A 17,321-nucleotide genomic window follows, 5' to 3' on the forward strand; every position below is an offset into this window, starting at 1 on the left:
GCAGGGAAAGGAGAAGGCCACGCTCCTCTCAACCCAGCTGCTCCCACAGGAAAAGGAAGTTCTAATCACCCTCTGTTAAGGAGCATCTTCACTCCTCACACAGCTTTTTATTCTCTTTTTACCAGCAATCAGTTATTTAATTGTTATCTTTTCTTCTCTTTAGAATATAAATCCCTAAAAGTCACAAATTTTTAAAAAAATGTTTATTGTTCAGTGCCTGCTTCCTCAGTGCTGGGCAGTGCAAGTATTTGTTTAAGGAATAAATAAAATGAATGAATAAGTATATTTATTTTTAAAATTCATATTAAAGTGACATTTCAGCTAATGCAAATATATACAAGAGTAACCATTCTTTTTTGCCTTTTCCTCTAAATTTGGTCCTGGAAATATATGAACTAATGCAAATCAACAAGCAACTTTATACATGAATAAATATTGCTCTTTGCCTTACCTGTCATATTGCAAGTTCTCTGGTTACTTTCAAAATGATATTGTCGCCGTGCCTGGGCAATGTATTCTGCAGCCTCTCTTTCTTGTATTTCTCTAATTTTCTTCTGCCCATATTTCCCCAAGATATATACTCCTAAATTGATTTTAAAAATAAGACAGTATATTAATTATGGTACTAAAAATCCCAAATAGTATTTTAACCTGCTTGAAGTAAATCTTAGATTAAGGCAAAGATAAAAATTACAAATTAAAAAAAACCCATATTAAAGAACTATGTAAGACTGAACTAAAGAGAAAGAGATCAATTTTTCTTTTTTGTTGTACTGGATTTAAACTCAGGGCCTTTAGCTTGCCATGTAGGCACTCTACCACTTAGGCCATGCTCCCAGTCTGAGGTTAACATTAACAGTCAATGACAGAAGAAATAATGGGCACATAAGAAGTGGAAAGGAATAAAATCTAGAAAGTCTGGTAGGGCCTTTAATAGTTAACTGGAAATACTGTACATGTCCAACAATAGGGAATTGTTTAAATAAATTATGATCTATTCACACTGCTAAATCTTATGTAGTTATTAAAAACTATACTGCTAAATAGTTAACAACTCAAGGAAATACCTATGTTACATCATCAGATGATAAACTAAGATTCCATCTAGCACTTTACTATGCAAGCACTAGACAAGCTGGAGTGATACCTGCAGCTCGTTTTGCTGTTTTTAGTTATTTTTCAGATAGGGTCTCATGTTTATGCCCAGGTCAGCCTTGGACCATGATTCTCCTACCTATGGCTCCTGAGTAGCTGGGATTATAGTTGTATACCACACCCCCAAGCTGATTTTGCTGAGATGAGATTCATTAACATTTTGCCTGGGCTGGCCTCGAGCTGCAAACCTCCTGATTTCTACCTCATGAGTAGCTGGGATTATAAGGATAAGCCATGGCACCCAGAGAGTATTTTTTAATGGAAGAGACACACAGAAAAATATGTAAGTTTTAAATTCTAACCCATAATAAATTGTGATCATTGTTGAGTGGCAAGATAACAGGTAATTTTTCCCTTCTGTTTGTTTTTCTGTATTTTACATATTTCTTCAATGAACACAAAACACTTTTTAAAACTGTAAGATAAAATTTTTAAAAGGGCAAAAGAAAGGTAGATAGTCAGGCAGATATCTATTTATTCATCCATATGCTAGAAAAATCCCTGAGAAAAGGAGAATGAAGCTTAGACTACCTAAAAACTAGTAACAATTGTAAAAGGGAGAAGATTATTACAATACTACAGTATAAAACATAGGTAGTATCACATGGTCTGTAATTTAACACATTTAAGTGCAGATAGTATATATAAATGTGTACATTTTAGTCTATGCTCAGTGGGGTACAGAGTTGTCCCAACTGGGAATGTGAACACTCTAGTGTTTAGTTAGCATTTGATCAAGATATATTCAAAGGTTTAAGTGGTTCATCTAACTATTATCTCTGATCAGCATCAGTGAACATCAGAAATGGGTTTTTAGAGGCTAAATTGGTAGTGTTTTAGGCCTCTGCTCAAGTGAACAAACTGCTCCAAACATTTGTGGAGGTGAAGACAAAACTTAAGCCAAATTTTTCCAGAAAGCATTGTGTAAAAAGTGAAGATATTTCTTTGCTGAAGTTTCATACTCAAAAAATATGCTGTTGCATTTTCCCAAACCCAACAGACATGAAGAAATCTGGTTCTAGAGAATGTCTGGAATATAATATACTAGAATAGCATGAATGCTTTTCAAAGATTGGCTTAAGGTCTGGGGATGCACTTCAGTGGTAGAATGCTTGCGTGGTGAGCATAAGGCCTAGTACTATAAGTATACAGATTGGGCTCAAGTTCAGCTCTGACTACTACAAAAATAGCAGCATTTAAAGAAGCATTTATAAACTATCAGAAGTTATGGCAGCTGTGTAGGATATTCTTAAAGGATTCAGAGGATTCTTAGCCAATGACTTAATCAAATGGTCAGCTGAATCCTACAGCTACAATACTGTTGCCTTTGTTTCAGGTAAATCTTTTATACACGGTTTTGTCATGGCACCAAAAAGGGTAGAGTTCAGTATGCTTATAGAACAGGTTGTGTTACTGTTGCATTTTGCTTCTAATAAATGCTTTACGTGTCTGCCAGAACTTGATTTCATTATAACCTGGCAGCAAGGCAAAAGGGGACAAAGTAATCCTCACCTACATCCAACTATCTGTAGCCTACAATATCTACCAACAGGAACTCAAGATTGTGCATGACCTAAGTAATAGGATTTGGTCTGTTTGTCACAAGTGAGAAGAGGACAGCCCTCAAGGTACTGCAAAGCAGAAAATATATCCTAAATTATTTTCATTAATACAGATGTTGTTCATGAGCTGATGTTACATATTCATTAAAATAATAGTTCAGTAAGAGCATGTGCTAAAATAGTTAGAAATACAGTATGATTATTGTTGCTATTATGTTTGCATACAAGTACATATACCATGATCACGTTTAAAAACAAATAAAAGTTCATACAAGGGGTTTCTTGGGTACCTTTCCTATAATCCATCATAAATAAACTGAGAATAGAGCCATAATACCAACAGAATAAAGACACAGACATATTTCCCAAAATAGCCCTCTGACAGGCAATGCTGACATAACTACCTCTGAATGAATTGTGTGTATCTTGTTTTCATCACAGACTACTGAAAGTTATGTGCAAAGTGATTATTATCTCTCAAGTTATTTTGTAATATGAAACACTGAAATGACACCCTTTGTAGAGCTATAAATTTTTCTAGAGTAAATTTGACTGTTATGTCAAATTTACACAATGTTATGTGTGTTTTCCTGGGGAGAAGGTCAACAGATTATCAACAAACCTGATAAAATTTTTTTAGGAACTACAGTATTTGTTTGATAAATGTAGTATATTAAAGCTAACAAAGGAAATGAATTATTTTAATTTGAATTGTGTCTACTCTCCCTCCCTCAACAAATTGATATGTTGAAGCCCCAATATCTTAGAATGTTACCTTCTTTGGAGATAAGGTCTTCACAGAGGTAATCAAATTATAAAATGAGGTCATTAGGGTGAGTCCTAAATCAATGTGACTGGTGTCCTCACAAGAAGGGGAAATTTGGACCCAGACACATACAGAGGGAAGATGATGTGACAACACAAAGAGAAGATAGCCATCAAAAGGAAAGGACTTATATAGATTCCTTATATTGAAGACAAGGAAAAAACAAAAGATTGGATTATATGAGTATAAAAATTTCTTCTTTAGCTATAACTTTACTTATGAATGATGAAAACATTTACTAGATGCCTTAAAAATAAAGGTACAATGTTTTGAGGTTTCCTTTCAGATCATTGCTGGTAAAGCAAAATATCTTCTAGTCTTTTCATGTTTCATATGTTTTTAAGCCATCTCTTAGTCTTCTCTTCCAGGGTAAAAATCCCTACAATGCAACGATTTTCTGGGTTAAAGTTTCAGGAAGTTTGAAAATAATCTACTAACATTTTTCTGAACTCAACAGATCCCCAAATCTTGTTATTCTGATTCTATTTCAGAAATAATTTTCCTCATTCTATTTTCTTTATAACTCCTTTATCACGGTGTTCATTTAGACCCCGAATTAATGCTCTTGAACTGAGCTGTCAACAGCCTCCTAACTCTTCTCTTTTGTTAAACTATTACTGGAACACCTGGGAAACTCAATAAATACTGAATGAACAAAGACATTCTTGGACTGTACTCTCTAGACCCAAAGAATCAAAATCTGGAGAAAAGGATTCTATATTTTTATTAAGCATCTTAAGTGATTTTTATCCATAGGCAAGTCAGAGAAGCACTGATACATGAGATACTGTCCACATTATTTAGAATGGTATAACATGGAAGGTCCTTCACAGTTTGCACTCTAGCTATTTCTCCAAATTAATCTTTTACCACTTCCCATTTGCTTATCCACCATGAAAGACATTTTGATTCATCAAAAGCAATGATTCCGAACCTCTTGATTATTTCCCTTTTTTTCTGTGCCCCTTTCTCCTTTGTCAGCTTTACAACTTGCCTCAGTAGAACTTCTTCCTCTGTGAAGCTTGCCAGACATCTCTGTGCTTCTCCCTCCTCTATGCTCCCTCAGTACCTGCTCTATTTTGAACTAATACTATCATTGTGCTACTTTTGTTTTATTTCTACCTCTGCTTTCCAGAATGCACCATGAGTTCCTCAAAGTCAGGAACAGTCATATTCTTTTGTATTTCCACAGCCCAGTACAGTGAGAGTAGGCATGTACTCATATTCAAATGTTTGTTGAATGAATAAATGAATAATAATTCTGAAAAGGCCAGAAATTACAAGGTTTGAGATACAACTCATAACCAATGCTCTGTGCTTAAAAAAAACCCAATAAATATGAGTCTGATTGTTCTCTGTTTTGCAATTTTTCCTTCAGTGCAATGGTTCTCAAAATATGGTCTAGGCACCCCTGGGACTTTTAAAACCCTTTTAGGGGATCTGTGAGGTCCAAAATATTTTTATAATACTAAAATGTTTTTTCATTCTCATTTTCTCATTAGTGTACTGTAGAGTATCCTACAGCCCATGTGATATGTGATATCACAACCAATTGAATGCAGAAAGAGCTAAGAAAATCAAACTTTCTTTAGTTAAACCAAACATTAAAAAGATTTATAAAATGCAAAACAATGCCACTATTCTAGTTTTTTGAAAATGTGTGACTTATGTTAATATGCAATGGGTTTATAGTTATTTTAAATGACAATATATATTTAAAAATTTCTTCATTTTAATTTCAAATATGCTAACCATTAATAGATGCAGAATTTAGAAAGATCTTTAGGATCCTTAATTTTTTTTTTTGGTGGTACTGGGGTTTGAACTCATGGCTCTGCACTTGCTAGCCAGACACTCCACTGCCTGAGCCATACCTCCAAGCCCTTTTTGCTCTGGAGATAGGGTCTTGTTTTGTGCCTGCCCAGCTTACACTGTGATCCTCCTATCTATGCTGACTTTGTAGCTGAGATAACAGGCACATGCTACAATGTCCAGTTTTTTCTACTGAGATGGGTCTCATGAACTTTTCTGCCTGGTCAGACCTGTAACCTTGACCCTCCAGATTTTAGCCTCCTGCACAGCTGGGATGACAGGCACACCCAACTGCATCAAGATATTGGTTGAGATGGGATCTTGTGAATTTTTTGCCCAAACTGGCATCCAGCTGTGATCCTCCCGATCTCAGCCTCTTGAGTAGCTAGGATTATAGGTGTGAGCCACCATGCCTGTCTGGGCTCTTAATTATTAAGTGTAAAGGAGAGCTCAGATCAAAAAGATTGAGAACCACTGCTCCTTTCCCAAAGGGACAAAATTGTACAAATTGGTCTGAAGCAATTACTAATCAAAAATGCAGAGAAATGAAAATTTCTACTTCAGAAGCCCTGCAACTCAGTTTTACATAGGTATTTTTTCATCCACTGAATGGACAAGCTTCTTTGAGCATACGTGTTGATATCTTACCCAGCTTTGAAGCCTGTGAAAATGTGCTACTTCTTCCGTGAAGCCTGTCTGATTTTTCACAACTGTATGTACTATCTGCCAGTGTGCGCAGCAACCTTTCCACCTCTCTTAGGGCTACGCATTTTTGTTATTTGTGTACTTGCTTTTTCCTCCTATCAGACCACAGAGTCCATGAAAACAGAATGCTGGCATGGAAAGATGGGTACACTGGAGTCTAACACACTTGTGTTTGAATTTCAAACACATTACCTCCAGCATTCCAGGCCATCTGGTAAACATTTCTTAAATTAAATTAATTGAAATCTAACATGTTACAGGGCTGCCCCCTAAAGCAGAAATAATATGAGGCTCAAGTGAATAGTCATAGACATTTTTCTTCTTTCCAGACTTGTTTTGGCTGCAGAACAGCAGGGTTTCAATTCCTCTGAACCTTTTTACATTCCTCTTCATTTATAATTATAAAGCTCTCAACAGAGTTTTTAAAAAAAATCTATAACTATCTTATAAGTAGATTCTTCTCCCTCCCCTGTGATTACTTCTGATATGCAATTAGGTTGTTCTATAAGCCTAAAGGGGAATGCATTCTGAAACTGATACCAGTAATTTTTCTTTCTTCAGTAGCCAAAAACATTTTCCATATATGTCTTCCATCACATGCATACCTTTAGCATTTACAGATAAAGTGATTCTGTAGTCTTAGCATATTTTAAGCATATTTTAGGTACCAGAGGCTGAAGGTATCAGAAAGTACATTTTATCAGTAAGGGATTTCTTAAAGGCCATCAAAATTTACATATGCTAATTGTCAATTTATGCTAGACCTCAGAGACTTGCAAAACACAAAACCCTTGCCTCATCAAGGATACTACCTTAAACTTTTAAGAAACACTAAATCCAAATTATTGATGCTCACATATTGTTAATTTCAAATTATTAGAATATAATCTAATAGTAAGAGAAAAGCAACTAAGTTCTTTGGGAAACTTCTGTTACTAATTTTCAAGTACTTTTGTAGTCAAAACATACAGTGCTAAGTATATTTATCAAAAGCTCAAATTTTAAAAAATTCTTCAAGTTCTAAGATTTCCTTTTTGTATAATTCACATGGCTTTTTATTCTCTCCTTTGAGTTCCTGTCATGACATGAATAGCAAATGTGGAAAAAGGTTCTCAAGATATTTTTGGTTTTTGTGGTGCTGGGGATGGAACGCAGGGCCTTGCCAAAGCCAGGCACACCTACCACTGAGCTGCACCCTCAAAAATCAACATTTTTGTCTTATGTGTTTCCAAATCTCCCCTCAGCCAGTGACGTTAGTTATGTTGGCTAGATGGGCAATGATCCCAGTCTTGACAATCCTGAGACGACTTCAAGACATCCCAAACCTAAGCATTCTGTTGCTGCATGATTTGTATTCTAAAATGGCAGAACCTGAACTAAAATATTGATCCCTTTGTCTTTATCTAGTATGTATCTTCCCGAAGCCCTTCAGTGAGATGTGTTGTTCTTAAAATTTTGAAATTAAGTTCAAACACCACCCAAAGTGCAGATTTTAGCTAACCCTTCTAGAATGTGATGAAACTCCTGTGAAGGGTGAAAGCCAAACAAAGTACTAGGAGTGCCAAAAAGAAATGAAGAACCCCATAGGAAAGCATGCATCTGTTAAAAAAAAAAAAAAGAATGGTGCCTTGAAGCTGAACTTGAGATTCCTTAAGGCACGTGGGGGAAAGGGACAGGGGCGAAGCAGAGTGAGGAAGGGGCAAAGGGCACAGAGCCTGGACAGACGGAAAGCACCCGCTCCTCGTCAGAGCGCTAAACGATCCCCTCTCCCCATCCTGGTCCAGGATCGCCACCTTCTCCCTACTTTCTCCCAAGGGCCCCTTCCAAGCACGCTGTCATGCCACCCACCTCCAAGGACTGTGCCCAGGAAGACGAATTTCTTTTTATGACGTTTCAGAAAAGTCCACATAGATCGCAGCATCTTCAGGCCCTGGGGGTGTGGGCTGCCTAGGGATGAGGAGCGGGTTCGCCAGGAAACCGTTTCTTGGTCGCCTGGGCCGGGTCACCGGCCTGGAACGCGGTCGGTCGCTCCAGAAATCACAAACGAGACTTTGCGCAGAGGCTGTCACCCCAGCGGGAAGGGGCGTGGATTGCAGCCAGGCAGCTGCGCCCTCTGTTGCGCCGGCCGCGCCGCCGCCGCCGCCGCTCGCAGGTCCGGAGCGTCCTGGTTCGTCCACAAATCGCTCCCGCTGGCCCTGCTGTTCGGTTCCCCCCGGAAACGATGGCCCGCGCCTTCTGCGTTCCGTCCGCCGGATCGCCTTTTCTCTCGGCCTGTGACACCAAGCGGCGGGCGGCGCGGGGCAGTATGGAGGCGAAGGCGGCCTGCACGGAGGCTGCTGGCCGCTCGTGCGTGGTGTCCGCAGAGGAGACCGAAAAGTGGATGGAGGAGGCCATGCGCATGGTGAGGACCCCGGGAGGTGGATGCTGTGGGTAGAAACTTCCCCCGGTTCCCTTGCCGACCCCAGGCTTTGGGCCAGAGTCCCGGGCGCGCTTTCTCATTACTACAGTCCATCAGGCTCTCACATCTTTTCTGAGTGGACAGATGGCTTTCTCTTACGAGATTTTCTTCAGCCCATTCTCACAGAGACTTGGGAGGAAGGAGAACAGACAGAGAAATTTACTTGCTGTCCGATGTGGAGCGTGCGCTAAATGTGCCCTGGCACGTGCTGCCTCCCCTTCCTCCCCATGGACGCCCTCGACCCACAGTCACATTGTATTGTGGGGTTTTTTGTTTGCTTTTAAAGCTTCCCTGGACATATCTAGTAGAAGAAAGGGAGTTGAAGATGGTTCTTGTGCAATCAGCGTGCATCATTGATTTATTCGTTCTGCAGTACTTTTGTCTGCCCTTTTACTTTCCTCCTTGCTCCCTGGAGGAGGTTCTGATGAGACTGGTAGTATCCGAGCTTTACCCATATTGGTGTGTGCGCCAGTGAGCTCCTTAAAAAAAGGGGTAAAGTTGTCGTCGTCGTTGTTCAAAGCAGGTGATCTACCGTTTGAGTCACAGCACCTCCAGTCCATTTTGCTTTGGTTATTTTGGAGATTGGGGGCCTGGGGGGGGGTTCTCTTGAACCATTTCCACTGGCTGGCCTCGAACCGAGAACCTCCCAGTTTCAGCCTCCCAAGTAGCTAGGATTACAGGAGTGAGCCATCAGAGCCCGGCTAATAGGGATAAAGTTTGTATGGTGTACATGTGCACAGCTCCTGGGGACACCAATACTGAGAAATGCCTCGAGGCAATTTCATCAGTACTAACGCAAACTGAGATGGTGTAGCCTTCCACACACCTAGGCTGCATGGTACAGGTTGTTGCTCCTGGGCCACGCTTCCGTACAGCATGTTACTGTACCGAGTACTGCATGCTATTGTAACACCATGGTAGGTATTTGTGTATATAAATATAGAAAAGGTACAGTAAAAATGCAGTGTGAAGTATAAAAAGTGGTATACCTGTAGAGGGCACTTGCCATGAATGGCTTTGCAGGACTAGAAGTTGCTCTGGGTGGTGAGTGATGAGTGAATGTGAAGGTGCCGGAGAACATTGCTGTACTGCTCTGTGCTTTGTAAACACTGTATGCTTAGGCTGCGCTTCAGAAAAATATTTTTCTTTAACAATTTAACCTTAGTTTACTGTAACTTTATTTTTTTCACTTTTAAAACTTGTTTGTTAAAAACTAAGACACAAATTACATTAGCCTAGGCTTACCCAGTGTGAGGACCATCAGTCTCATTGCCTTCCACCTGCACATCTTGGGGCACTGGAAGGTCTCCAAGAGTAATAACATCCGTGGAACTGTAAAGGTAACAGTGCCTTCTCCTGGAATCCCTTCTGAAGGACCTGCATGAGGCCTATTCAGTTAGCTTTTTCCTTTCTTAATATGTAGAAGACATACAGTCTAAAAGGAATGAGAAATCAGTAACATAGTCTTTTGTTATCGTTTTTGAGTTTCATGTACTGTACATGACTGGCAACACAGTAGGGTTGTTTCTGTCAGCATCAAACACATGAGTAATGTGTTGTGTTACTTCATTACAATTACAAGGTCACTAGGAAATACGAAGCTTTGAACTCTATATAGTTTTGTGCACCACTGTTGTATTGTATGTTGTCCATTGTTGACCAAATTGTCATTACGTAGCACATACTTGTGTGTAGGTATATATATACACATTTATATATAAATGCATATCCATATATCTGTGATACATTTATATCTGTATCCAGTATGTATTACGTTTACACACACCCATAAATATATAGGAAACAGCCTTCAGTTTTTCATTTCTCTAATATGCTGTAAAAAGATCTTTTTCAAACACGTTTTTGATTATATTCTTTTATTTTTAAATGCCTCTGGTCTCCTATATTTAATTGGGTCCAAATTTTTCACAATTCATTCCACAAATGCTTATTAAATACACTGTACCTGGCATTGAGGATTCAGCACTGAAACTAATTTTGTTCTGTTCTCTTTCTACTAAAATTACCTCTTATATTATGTACCCTGCATTTAATTCACTGTTACAGACAAATGTAAGCTGTGATGCATTAGCATTTTTCATTGGTTTTTGCTTATATTGATGTTCTTTTAAACTTGCTTCTCATACTTTTAAATAAGTGATCTACAGTAACAAATATTTTATATTACTAATCAGGAAACATTCGTATATATGTGTGTATTATATGCATATATAATACACACATATATATATGTGTATATATATTATACATATATAATATACATATATACACATATAATATGTATAATATATATGTGTACATATATTATACATATATATATAATACACATATATTTATACACATATACATAATTTAAACAACAGTTCTATAGACTGGGCCTTATCCTTTCTATGTACAGTTTTCTTGGCATTTTTATTTTACCGCATTAAACAAAGTGCTAGTTGTGACCTTGATACCCTGACCTGTTTTTAAAGCTCACTTCCAATTTTATTTCTTCATTAAGTTTCCAGGATGCATAGCTTTCTATCTAATACTTAAAAAAATGTTAATGTGCACATATGCCTTTCAAAAATTAACTTGTAACTTTTACTATGGACTTGTTTGTCCTGAACTCCTTTTTACTAAATTCTCCCAGTTGGAGACAGGAGTTTTTCATATGATATCAATAGTTTAGTCTCCATCCCGCTGTTAGTCACCTTTCTGCTACATAATAAAATATCTGTGATAATTAATTTAAAAAGAGAAAGATTTATTTTGGTTTATAGTTTTGGAAGTTCTGTTCATAATTGATTGGTCCCATTGCTTTTGGGCCTGTGACAAGACAGCACATCATAATAGGAGCATGTAGTGGCCCAAAACCATTTATCACGAGCTAGGAAGCAAAAGTGAAAAAGAGTTGAGGGTCCCACAGCTTGCTGCAAGGGCAGATCTCCAGCGACCTAATGGCTTCGTAGCAGACCCCACCTTCTAAAGGTCCCCTTGCTTCCTAATAGTGCCATATTGGGAACCAAGCCTTTAACACATGGGACCTTGAGAAAAACTTACTCAAACCATAGTACCCCACCAAAATCATTTCAACAATATCAGGCCCTAGGCAACCTCTTAATAGCAAGGATGAAAAACCATAAAGATACATGAAGGCTAAAATACCATGGTGTGATAGTCAGCTTTCCATCACTATAAGATACATAGCTATCAGAGATATTTAAATCTAAACTACATTGAAATTCCACCTCATCCCAGTCACAATGGCTATCATCAAGAAAATAACAACAAATGCTAGAAAGGATGCAGGTTGGGAAGAGGAAAAAACTCTTATTTACTGCTGATAGGAGTGTAAATTAGCCCAGCTTCTATGGAAATCAGTCCAGAGATTCTTTAAAAGATTAAAAATAGAGCTACCATATGATTCAGCCATACCACTTGTGGGTATATATCCAAAAGAATCGAAGTCAACTTACTATAGAGATACATATATACCTATGTTTATCACAGTACTTTTTACGATAGCCAAATTATGGAATCAGCCTTAGTGCCCATCAATGGATGAGTAGCTAAAGAAAATGTGGTATGCATACACAATGGAGTTTTACTCAGCCATTAAAAAAAGTGAAAATGGATGGAACTAGAGATTATGATGTCAAGGGAAATAAACTAGTCCCACAAAGACAATTATTACCTGTTTTCTCTCATTATGGAAGTTAGGGGAAAAAAAAAAACAAAACAAGATCATGAAAATAGAGGGGTGACCTCTAGAGATGTAGAAGGGATAAGAGAGCAATGGAAGGGTAAATATGATGAAAGCATGTTGTCTGCACGGATGGCGATGTCATGATGCACCCTGCTGCATGCAGTTACTGCACACCAATAAATGCCTGTGAAGCTCCGTTCCTCCCTTGGAAAGTGAATAAAACTTTGTCTTGCTTTAAAAAAAGAAATATATATGTCTTTTATAATGAACTAATGGCTTACGATTTTAGAGGTTCCAGTTTACCATCATGGGGCCCCATTGCTTTTAGGCCACAGGTGGAGGCGCCCAAAGGCCTCAGCAGGGAGCACGAGGTAGAACAAACCTGCTCACCTCATTGCTAGTAGCCAAAGGAGAGCAAGGAGGATGGGAGCCCAAGTCCCACAATCCCCTTTAAGGGTACGCACCCAGTGACAGTGACAGAACAACCTCCAGCCAGGCCTTACCTCTTACAGGTTTCACCCACCACCACTAGTGCCATCCTGGGGATCAAACCTTTAACACATGAGCTTTGGGGAACGTTTGAGATCAAACAATAACGTAGAGTAAAGTGTCGTTTGTTATATTTCTGTGATAAGAAATCTGGAAGGGAAGTCAGAATTTTGATTGGTTTTGTTTTTTTTCTTTTTTCTTTTCTTTTAATTTGTTTTGACTTTTATCAGGCTAGGTATACCAAACTTTATTAGAACACTACAAAACCTGTTTATTTTCATGAGCTGTCCTCAAACTGTTCATGGGTGGAGCTTGCTTAATGAAATTTTTAGAGCTGCTGTCAGAGGGATCTCAGTGGTTTCAAAGCAGCTAAGTTTAATCATTCATTGAGCTTTTCACTTTGTGTATTGGAATTTTTTTTCCATCCTTTTATATTTCAGGTCTTTATTTTCCTTTAAGCATCTTCTTGTCTTACTGTCTTTATCTAACCATTCCTGCTCTATTCTTTTTCTAGATTTCTCAAGTAAACATGGAAATCCATTTGCTACCTTTGGTGTGACTTTGGCCAAATTACTTCATCCTCATCACTTTCCACTGTATGGAATGAGGTGGTGGAACTCCAAAGAATTTCTAAGATACCTCTGCCCTTGATATTTTGTCATTTTAATTGGATATTTACATGCTACACAGGCTTAAGAAGGCTCTTAGCAACTGTTTTTTGGGGGGAGGAGGGGTTGTCCAATGCATGTTTCTTCTAAACCTTAAACAAAGGAAAAAAAGTGCTTGATAAGGAAAAAAGTACTTGATAAATCTCATGCTTTGTTCTTTAAGGAAACTTCAAATCTTAAATTACTGTGAAGAATTACTTTTTGACAAGAGTTTAAGATTAGACCAGAAGCATTGTAATTGTCAAATCTAGAGGCAACAAGTTAATCTTTAGGACACTTTCCTGAGATTTGTTTATTTTGAGGTAGGGTATCTCTATGTTGCCTAGACTGGCCTCAAACTCATTATTCTCCTGCCTCAGCCCCAGTAGCTGGGATTAAGTGCGTGCCACTGCACCCAGCTCTGTACTGAGGATTTGAAAGTGAAGTATCCAATGTTATGTGTGATAGCGAGGATATAGTATCATCAGAGTGCATTAACAGAATAGACATATTTATATGGCCAATGTGATGATAAAATTCTGGCCGTGATGATAGGTGGACATAAGGCAGGTGACCATCTAAGTGAACATAGCCCAGTTATGTCATTTCTGGCTCTCACTTTGTTCATGCTTAAGGTAAAGAGGTTGCACTAGAAAATTTCTATCACTTTTTCATTTTAATAATAATTAAAACCCCCATAAACCTGGATTATTAAAAAAAGGAAAGCAGTTCTTTGGAAATCTTAAAATCTAATTTTAAAAAAGTCATCTAAAGTTAATGAGACTTCAAAAATCAGTAGCCCTACCAGTCTAACAGGTTCAATAAAACAAAAAAAAACACAGAACCAAACAATATTTGCATCATATGACCCAATAGAACAGTTGCTTATGGAAATAGTTTAGAGTGTTAGAAAACAGTGATTGTCATTTCAGTGTTGAATGTAACAGTGGAAATTATATTAACTACATGTGATATTTAACGTTAGACAAGCAGAATAAAAATTATTTTATTATACACACACACACACACACACACACACACACACACACACACACTTGGAGCTTAGCTATATTCAAATGGCTTCTGACTGGCACACCAGCTTTGACAAGCTCTTAACCTATCAGCCTCAGTGTTCTCTTCTATAAAATGGAAATATAATATCTGTGGCACAGGTTTGTATAAATTAAAAGAGATAATGTTTACAAAGTGCTTAAGGTAATATGATCAGTAAATAGAAGCTATTATTTGTTCTAGTGAATAAAGCCCAGAGAAGAACATACAAAATAATTAGTTAACATGGTAGAATCAACATAGTAAAAATGGCTAGATTACCAAAAGCAGTCTACATGTTTAATGCAATTCCCATCAAAATCCCAATGACTTTCATCACAGAGATTGAACAATCTACCCTAAAGTTCATTTGGAAACACAAGAGGCTGTGAATAGCCAAGGCAATACTCAGCAAAAAGAGCAATGCTGGAGGTATCACAATACCCGCCTTCAAACTATATTACAAAGCAATAGCAATAAAAACAGCACGGTACTGGCATAAAAACAGACATGAAGACCAGTGGAACAGAATAGAGGACCTGGAGATGAATCCACACAGCTATGCCCACCTTATTTTTGACAGAGGTGCCAAAAACATAACGGTGGAGAAAAGACAGCCTCTTCAACAAATGTTGCTGGGAAAAGTGGTTATCCATCTGCAAGAGACTGAAACTAGATCCATGTTTATCACCCTGTATTAGTATCAACTCAAAATGGATCAAAGACCTTAATATCAGACCCGAAATTCTGAAGTGTATACAGGAAAGAGCAGGGAATACCCTGGAAGTAATAGGTATAGGCAAGGACTTCCTCAATAGAACCCCAGCAGCCCAGCAACTAAGAGAAAGGATGGACAAATGGGACTTCATAAAATTAAAAAGCTTCTGCACAGCAAAAGAAATGGTCTCTAAATTGAAGAGACCACCCACAGAGTGGGAGAAAATATTTGCCAGCTACACATCAGACAAAGGACTGATAAACAGAATATATAGGGAACTTAAAAAACTAAACTCTCCCAAAATCAATGAGCCAATAAAGAAATGGGCAAGTGAACTAAACAGAACTTTCTCAAAAGAAGAAATTCATATGGCCAAAAAACACATGAAAGAATGCTCACCATCTCTAGCCATAAGGGAAATGCAAATCACAACCACACTAAGATTCCACCTCACCCCTGTTAGAATAGCTATCATCAAAAACACCCCTAACAACAGGTGTTGGCGAGGATGTGGGGAAAAAGGAACCCTTGTACACTGCTGGTGGGAATGCAAGCTAGTGCAACCACTCTGGAAAAAAATATGGAGGCTTCTTAAAAATATAAACAGATCTGCTGTATGATCCAGCAGTCCCACTCCTAGGGATATACCCAAAGGAATGGGACTCAGGTTACTCCAGAGGCACCTGTACACCCATATTTATTCCTGCACTATTCACAATAGCCAAATTAGGGAAATAGCCAAGATGCCCCACTACTGACGAATGGATCAAGAAAATGTGGTACTTGTACACAATGGAGTTTTACTCAAGCCATGAAGAAGAATGAAATTTTATCATTCGCAAGTAAATGGATGGAACTGGAGAACATCATCCTGAGTGAGGTTAGCCAGGCTCAGAAGACCAAAAATCATATGTTCTCCCTCATATATGGACTTTAGATCTAGGGCAAATGCAGCAATGTTGTTGGACTTGGGTCACACGCTAAAGGGAGAGCACATATGTGGAGGAATGGGGATAGGTAGGAAACCCAAACTTGAAAGTGTTTGATGTCCCCACTGCAGTGGAGCTAATACAGTAACCTTAAAGGGACAGAGGTCAATATGGGAAGGTGACTGGGAACAAGTGAAGAGGTCAGGTAGAGATGAATCAATTTGGGTTGTAACACACTTGTGCATGCAAGCAATGCTAGCAGTCTCTCTGTATAGCTGTTCTTATCTCAACTAGCAAAACGCTTTGTCTTTCTTTTTATTGCTTATGTCTTCTCTTCAACAAAATTGGAGAAAAGGGCAGAACAGGTTCTGCCTGGAAGCTGGGGGGGTGGGGGATGGGGGGTGGGGGGCGGGAAGGGAGGGAGGGGGCAGTGGGGAGAAATGGCCCAAACAATGAATGCACATGTGAATAGATGAATAAAAAAAAGATGATTAAAAAATCTTAATACATTTTTTTCAGTAAAAACCATAAAAATCAAATTGAAAACATAAAACTAGAATAAAGCCAAGTCAGTTGTGGTGGCTCACATACTTGTTATCCCAGCTACCTAAGAGCTGGAGGTAGGAGGATTGAGGGCTGGCAGAGTAGTTCATATGGTAGAGCGCCTGCCTAGCAAGCATGAGGCCCTGAGTTCAAACTCCAGTACCAACAGAAAACAAAAATTGTTGAGGAGGCTTGAAGTTTGAGACCAGCCCAGTCAAAAGTTAGCAAGCCCCTATCTCAATAAAAACAAGCCACTGTGGTGGTACTCTTCTATAATCCCTGCTATTGGGAGATGGAGGTAGGAGGATTGCAGTCCAGCTAACTGAGGCAAAAGTGTGAGAATGTCTGAAAAAAGCAAAAAGGGCTTGGCAGGCAGGGCTCACGGGGTGAGTACTTGCCTAGCAAGTGTGCAGCCCTGAGTTCAAACCCTAGTACTACCCCAAAAAAAAAAAAGAGTGAAGCCATATTAAAACTGATGAATTATGAGGACTCTTTAAAGTATACTATCAAAGGCAGAAAACATGAAAGAAAATTTGTTAGGTTTTCATTGTATGAATATTGAAAGATATTTACATGTTTGAAAAGATAAAATACAAAGTAATAAAGCTGGTGAAGGAAAATACTTGCAACATACATGAAAGGACAAGTTTGATAACTTTAATATAAGATATATAGATACTTATATAATGTACATAAAATGTAAGTATTCTTTAAA

At 38.4% G+C, this 17,321-nt stretch overlaps 2 protein-coding genes across 7 annotated transcripts in view; one reads left to right on the forward strand and one right to left on the reverse strand.

Moving 5' to 3' along the window:
- The window catches only part of Pex3 (peroxisomal biogenesis factor 3), a 47,808-nt gene extending 39,615 nt beyond the window's left edge, over positions 1–8,193 (reverse strand). For all 3 annotated transcript variants that reach the window (XM_020163640.2, XM_074072918.1, XM_020163639.2), the window contains exons 1-2: positions 7,909–8,193; positions 452–583 (exon numbers count right to left, since the gene is read on the reverse strand). In XM_020163640.2, coding sequence (XP_020019229.1) covers positions 452–583; positions 7,909–7,981 — 205 coding nt within the window. In that variant the 5' untranslated portion in view covers positions 7,982–8,193. The remainder of the gene's footprint in view (positions 1–451; positions 584–7,908) is intronic.
- A 40-nt stretch (positions 8,194–8,233) lies between these two features.
- Positions 8,234–17,321, forward strand: part of Adat2 (adenosine deaminase tRNA specific 2) — an 87,943-nt gene continuing 78,855 nt past the window's right edge. For all 4 annotated transcript variants that reach the window (XR_012447914.1, XR_012447916.1, XR_012447915.1 and 1 more), the window contains exon 1: positions 8,234–8,461. Coding sequence is in view for 1 of the 4 variants with exons in the window: in XM_074072938.1 (XP_073929039.1) it covers positions 8,282–8,461 (180 nt within the window). In the remaining 3 variants the exon portion in view is untranslated. The remainder of the gene's footprint in view (positions 8,462–17,321) is intronic.

The sequence above is a fragment of the Castor canadensis genome, chromosome 1 (genome assembly GCF_047511655.1).
Source record: "Castor canadensis chromosome 1, mCasCan1.hap1v2, whole genome shotgun sequence".
NCBI classification, from domain to species: Eukaryota; Metazoa; Chordata; class Mammalia; order Rodentia; family Castoridae; genus Castor; species Castor canadensis.